Source organism: Tupaia chinensis, unplaced genomic scaffold, assembly GCF_000334495.1.
Source record: "Tupaia chinensis unplaced genomic scaffold, TupChi_1.0 Scaffold146604_1, whole genome shotgun sequence".
Lineage (NCBI taxonomy): Eukaryota > Metazoa > Chordata > Mammalia > Scandentia > Tupaiidae > Tupaia > Tupaia belangeri.
The window spans coordinates 785,118-791,997 of record NW_006206460.1 but is presented as its reverse complement, the minus strand read 5'-3'; the positions used below and the strand labels follow the sequence as shown (position 1 = coordinate 791,997).

Genomic DNA, 6,880 nt, shown 5'->3' with positions numbered 1-6,880 from the left:
AGGAGAAGAGATTGTGGCGTGACCATCCCCCCTGGGGGGTGATTTCTCACTTTCTGTCTCTATGTCTCTCTCTGTCTGTCTGGCGTGTGCACACTCCCTATAGCAAAAACCTCTCCAAAAAAAAAAAAAAAGAAATGTGAAAATGAAGGGTTTTGACAAGTGTTGCCATGTCAAGGTAACAGGGGGGTAAAATCTGTCCACTTGTCACCACAGCAGGAGTCGAGCTTTACTAGATGTTTGTTCCGTGGGTGAACAGTTGCTAGCAGTGCTGGTTAAAAGCTGGGATTGCAAAATAGCCCTTGGATTTATTTCTTCCTGGGTATGCCGTGATTGCCAGGTATGCTTCAGAGTGGGCGAAGTAACTATTTTTTTTTGGAGAGGTTTTTGCTATAGGGTGTGTGTGTGCTCACCAGAAAGACAGAGAGAGACAGAGAGATAGAAAGTGAGAAATCACCCCCCGGGGCGGGGGGGCGGGGATGGCCACGCCGCAATCCCTTCTCCTCCATTCTCATTTCTGGATCTTGGGCACACACATGCACCTGGCATGAGTTTAAGCCGTCAGGTCTGGGACTCAAACCACGGTCAACTACATGGGAGTCCAGCGACATAGCCATTACACTAACTGCTGGTCCCATTTTTTTTTTTTTTTAAATAGTTTTTCCCTCTTTAAAAAAAAACTCTGGTGATCATTTTCTAATTAAGTCATTAATTGAGGATGTAAGAAACTTCTGCTGTTTCATCAGCTCCAGGTTAAATGATTGTTTAATGTTTTTATTCAGTGTTTTTAAGAGAAAATTTCTCCTAAAATGATAGGATTCATCTCTAAATATTTCATGTAAAATCATCTTTTTTTTATATTGTAGCAAAGAAAAAAATTCCTGACACACGTTAAAACAGTAAGGCAGACTTTATTCCAAACCAGCCTAGTGGGTGCGTCCACTACTGGAATGGAGTTTTGTAGCAGGGATGGGAGTTGGGGCTCAACTTCAAGTGAGGAAAAGTGGGGATTTATAGACCAGGAGGTGGGGAGGAGTGGTCAGTGGGAAGAAAATTATGAAGAGAGTGGGTAATTCTTGCTAAGTGGCCTAACAGGATTCTTGGTGAAGACAGGCCCAGGGGGGATCAGACATTACCTGGGAAATGTGAGGGAGGAGAAGCATAGTCAGATACTGGGGGCAGGGGATTCTGATGAAACCCAGTTTGTCAGTGTTCTTGCCACACTGGGCCGTGCAGAGACCAAAGGTCAGGGCTGCTTGAGCAGAGGGCTGAAGTTTGACCAAATGGAGGATCTTTGTTACACGTGCCGAAGTTCTTCCTTGGAGGGGGATGAGGAGTGGGCACAAATCGATGTGTAAAAAAGCTTCTTGAAATAGAAGAAACATGATAGAGAAAAAAAGCTCTTAAGTACAATTGCAATCCTGGTCAGGAACTAGATGTGTTAGAGTAAAACTAAAAAGAAGGAATGAAAGAAGGGAAAATTGAAAGAAGAAAGGAAGAAAGAAGTTAAAAAAAAACAAAAAAAACCTCCCCAGTCTTACCTGTGGCGAAGCAGTGCCATTGTAGAAGATGACAGGGAGGGAGAGGAGGGGGAGCACATCAAAGGGCCCTTCTGAGGATGCAGGGGAGGAAAGAGGTAGGTGAATGTCTTGTTGGAAAAGAATATTTTGTTTCCATATAAAGATGACAAAGAATGCTTTTGCTTGCCAGAGCTGGGAGAGTTGAACTCTCAAACTCTCCAACTCACAAATAGGGAAAAGGGGAAATAAGGAAACTGATGAAGCCAGCCAGCGAATAAATAACCATGTGAAATAAGTAATGAAGAAACAAAGAACCACCTCAGGTGTAGTGACTGTTACCCTACAGTGTGGATGGACTATGTGCTGCCATAACAGGTCAAAAAGTAACAGTTAATGCAGTAGGGACGGCCAGAACCAGCAGGCAACAGTTTATAACTTTAAGAAATGTGATGTTACTTCAAACAGGATGGAATTTAAGATTAGAACGACTGAATGAGACAAAGAGGGGCATTATTTGGTGATAAAAGGTACCATTGATAAAACAGTATGAAAGTCATAAACCCTGTAATACATCTTTTTAAAAAAAGTAACAGTTGAATGTAATAAGCAAAAGCAATTAGAAAAGATTTCCAGAGCTGTGACCTGGTCTCCAGAAGTCATTTTTCTGTAATCCCCTGGATTACCGGCTGTGAGTCTCATTAAAAATGCATTTAGTGATCGCTTTAAAGTATTAAATGGAGAGGATTTCTTAAAGGCATCCCACATAACTGCTTTCCTAAGAAACTCTGTAATTTACAGAGAGCGGTCTCTGCAGTTGAACCCGCCAGTAAAGTCCGCCGCTCCTGACCCTGACAGCGGGATGGCGATGGCCCTGGCTGTCCTTTCCTCGCCATGGAAGGACAAAGGATTCACAGTGACTTCCAAATCGGTCGTTGCGGTGCTTGGCTTGGGTCCTTTGCGCCTGCGCCTTAACTGTGTGCCCGCTCCTTTTCCCCAGCAGAGCCAGGCGGAGCTGACCCGGACACTCGGCGGGCGGCGGCGCTCGGCTTCACCGGCTGCCTCTCCGCCGTGCGCTTCGGCCGCGCAGCTCCCCTGAAGGCAGCGCTGCGCCAGGACCGCCCGGTCAGGGTCACCGTCCGTGGCCACGTGGCCGCCACGTCGCATTGTGCAGCTGGGCCGGGGCCTGGCTTCCCCGCGCGGGAACTGGCTCCCCGGCTCCCTGATGGCGCAGGTGCGTGCTCCTCCTACCCCGGCGTGCTCAGAAGCTGTGTTCTTATTTCAGACTTGTGTGAATTTCTCAGAAGTGGCCTGTGCCATTCTCCCTTTTTCTACTGCAGTTCGTTCTGGACCAGCAGATGAAGGAGAGCCCTTAGTTAAGGCAGACAAAAGTGACTCTGCCGTCATCGGAGGTAACTAGGCCATGAATGGTCTCGTCCTGGGCATTAGTAAGTCTGACAATGCTGACTTAACCATAGTCGGAGGATACACGTAAGAATCAACACTCAATGGAGAGGTCAAAGGGTTTCTGGGAAAAATGAATTAAAATATGAGTTGACTTTGGCGGGAAGTATTTTGAAATCCAAGTTTAGTGTTATTTCATGATGCTCATTTTCCATGACGTTTTTAAAGACCTTTCCCATTGTGTTGGGTCTCTGGAGATGCTTAGTAGGAGAATTTCCCTCAAACTCAATTTTTAAAGGATAGTTGCAAAATTAGTAATGAAACATTCTTAATTTGAAAAGAGCTGCGTTCTCGAGCATTGGATGTTTGTAAAAGCAATGAAATGATTCCGTGACCAGCTACAGGTAATGAAAGCAGTAGAAATCTTATTTAAGCTAAGAGCACATGCTTTATGATATCTTTTTCAAAAGGCTACTTCATAATTTAGATACTTCCCTTGACAATATTTCACTTTAAAAAATTTTAAAATACACATCCTATTGTTTATAGTGCAATATTTTAGTATACAGTGACAATTGAGCATATTCACAGGGCCGTACCAAAATAACCAGCATATATTTTACTTCTTTTTTTCTTTTGCTATAAGACACTTGTGCTCGGGGGAAAGAGACAAAAAGAGAGAAAGCACCCCCAAGGAGGGATGGCCGTGCTGCAGTCCCTTCTCCTCCTGCTTCCTCGCAGGGATCTGGGCACACAGGCATATGTGGCCGGCGTGTTTTTCAGGCTGCCAGGCCAGGACTAGAACCTCACAGTCAGCCATGTGGAATCCATTGCTTTAACCACTATGCCACCAGCTGGCCCTCTATTTGACTTTTATTCATACTTTAGAAAGAGTCTAATAGTCTAAGAGTGTTTCATGTTATTTGTAGTTGAAGATAAATAAAATTACACACAACTTAAATATACCTTCTTGCCCAGGAAATGGTCTTTTTTTTTTTTCTTTTCCTGAAATATAATTTATCCAGAACTGATGCAAAAAATAAGCATTCAGCTTTTCTCATGAAGTAATTAATGGTTAAGTGTTACTTGGTTTCTTCTGCAGACTCTCCACAGCCCATTCAAGGGTAAACTGGTTTTTCTCCTCCAAAATGATGGAAAACAATTCAGACAGTATAAAGTCTTAACTAAATTTCTGTCGAGAATATTAACTTTTCCATCACTATCTCAATTCTTTTTATCTTTAAAATCAATAAAGTGTAAATAAAATACATGACCCAGTGAGCAAAAACACTGTTTAAACAGTTTCCCGTGGGAATGTGGTTAATGATGTATATCTAAAATAAATGCTTTTGTGTTCAATTTGAAATAAGATCCAATCCTAAATCAATTCTGCATTTTTAGTAGAAGATGTTTTCATTGCGATGCGAAAGCAATTTCGTTATGTTCAATATTTTCAGAATAATCTCACAAGTCCTACAAGTGTTTGCACGAAGTTAGTTAGTGCCCAACTTTTGGTAATAGATGATAAGGAGCCAGTTGATAACAGAATGAAAGATCTGATCTTTGGAATTGTACTGCTTTTGTGCAGATACCATTGACAAGGTTTACTGAGTAAGTGTAGGCATGTGTTGCTATTAAAACATGAAGGCTTAGCCTTGTTCCTCTATTCTCTAAGAAATTCTTATTTGGTTTCTGAAAGGAGGGAATGAAAAGCAGTCTGTGGGAAGTTTCCCCTGGGTCTGCACAAAAGCAGTTTGCATTTTCTGTTAGTCTACTCACCAGCTGGAGATATTAATTAATATCTTTGTGAATTATCTTATGATTGGGCAACAAAAGCTTGTCTTTATATATAGATTGACATTGATTTGTTTTATTTTTTTTTTTTTTTGCATTGATTTGTTTTAGCATAGATTCTACTTTTTTGTTTTTAAGAGAGACTTTTGCTATATGGCATATATGCTTGAGACAAAGAGAGAGAAGGTGAAAAACAATCCCCCCCAGAAAGATGGCCACCCACAATCCCTTTTCTTCCATTCTCCTGCTGGGATCTTGGGTACGCATGCACACACACCTGGCATGTTTCTAGCTACTGAGTCCAGGACTCGAACCATCGTTAACCATGTGGGAGTCTAGCGCCTTAACTGCTACACCACCTGCTGGTCTCAGCATAGATTTGACTTTCATTCCTCATTAATATGATTGCTTCAGTGAACAGCCTTGTGTGACTCAGCTTTGTGCTTTAGCACCCTAACTATGAATAAAAGCCTAAAATATTTGTTTCTAAGAATATGTTTATACCTGGCTCTTTCAATGGAACCATAACAATATAAATGCAGTAAACTGAGTATTTCTGCAATATTTTTGGTAATATGAATTTATTATGTATATGTTACATGGCTACATTTCAAACATATATGATCAAAAATTATTTTGAAACAGTTGCATTAAAATGTGCTGTTTTCTTATGTTAACAATAACATTCATTTCATGATTGTGTCAATAAATACTCTTTACTTTTAAAATGACTTTAAACTTCCACCTCTTAACAGAAGGATGCCCATTGTCTGTGCTTCTGCTTTTTAAATCTGAAGGAATTATCTGAAATCTGAACATCAAATGTCTCTAGAGAGGAAGCCTAACAAAGCCATATCCAGAAGCTTTAGTAACTTAAAAGTCAACCAAATGTTGTAAAACAACTTGGCCTTAAAATTCCTGAGTTTTGATCCAGTTTATGATTCAGTAGATAATTTATTTTTATTTACCCCCCCCCCATTTTTCGATTTTTGCCGTAGGGTATGTGCCCTCACCAGAAAAAGAGACAGAGATAGAAAGAAGGAAAGTGAGAAATCACCCCCCAGGGGGGATAGCCACAATCCCCTGTCATGCAGTCATCCCTTCTCCATTCTCCTCTCGGGATTTTGGGCCTGCATACACACATGCCTAGCATGATTTTCAAGCTGCTGGATCAGGACTCAGTCTGTGGAGTGAACCATGTGGGATTCAGCACCTAAACCATGACACCACCAACTGACCCCAGTAGGTGGTTTATTTTGACCCAACATACTGAGCAGTGATATCAGGAAAACCTCTGGTTGGAGCAAAAATCGCCATTTATATTCTGACTTGAGATTTCTCTTTTTTCTCCCCTCCCTAGGTGTGATAGCAGTTGCAATATTTATTTTACTCTGCGCCACTGCCATAGCTGTACGCGTGTATCAGCAGAGAAAGTTCCAGAAAGAAAATGAGTCCAAAATCCCCAAAAATGAAGAGTGCTGATTGTTCTAAAAAGTGGGCTTAACATGCAAAGCACAGTCAGTCAGGAGTGTGTGTTCTGGTTGGCAGCCACCACGGTTTCTTCCCACGGCTCCCTGTCTTCCCGGCTCGTGCCATCACAGCACACCGTGGGTGCAGGGTGCAGTCGACTTGCTTCCTGCGGTAAGGGAGGCCCGAGCCTTCAGCGAAACACATTCCTGAACCACAATTCACAGCACAGAGAAGTAGGGGTGCTCATCAATCACTGTTGAGTAGTTTCTGCCTGATTGAATGCTGTCTTCCAAAACTGAGGTTTAATTTGTGCAGTTGTGGGTTTTACATGAGAAAATGGCTATGCGGTTGTGGTCCTGCTTTCTTAAATCGTGCGTCAGAACTTCTGTCCAGCTGTAGAAGGCAAGTCGAGCTCTAATGTTTTTTGTGACTTGGATACTTACAAGTAGCCTCTTATCTTGGTCCTCTGCTGATACTTGTACAACAGGAAATACTTCTCAGAACACCTTCACTGGCATTTCCTTAGTTTTGGAATCCAGAGCCAAAAATTCACAGCCCTTTTGCTTTCTCTGTCTGGTCAATATAATACAATAGAGGCCCGGAAATATTATTTTTGGTGTATTTCTTTTTCTAGTTGACTCTTTTTAATCATTTTGATAAATCTTAATTTGGAAATTAATATCAAATGTTAGCTATGA

The 6,880-nt window shown here is 41.8% G+C and overlaps 1 protein-coding gene across 1 annotated transcript in view; it reads left to right on the top strand.

The window, feature by feature from the left end:
- Positions 1-6,575, top strand: part of LOC102487571 (contactin-associated protein-like 3) — a 222,793-nt gene extending 216,218 nt beyond the window's left edge. Inside the window, 3 exon segments of the mRNA XM_027768474.1 lie at positions 2,518-2,748; positions 2,855-2,926; positions 6,073-6,575. Of these exon segments, the coding sequence (XP_027624275.1) occupies positions 2,518-2,748; positions 2,855-2,926; positions 6,073-6,194 (425 nt within the window). The 3' untranslated portion in view covers positions 6,195-6,575.
- Positions 6,576-6,880: the final 305 nt, after the last annotated feature.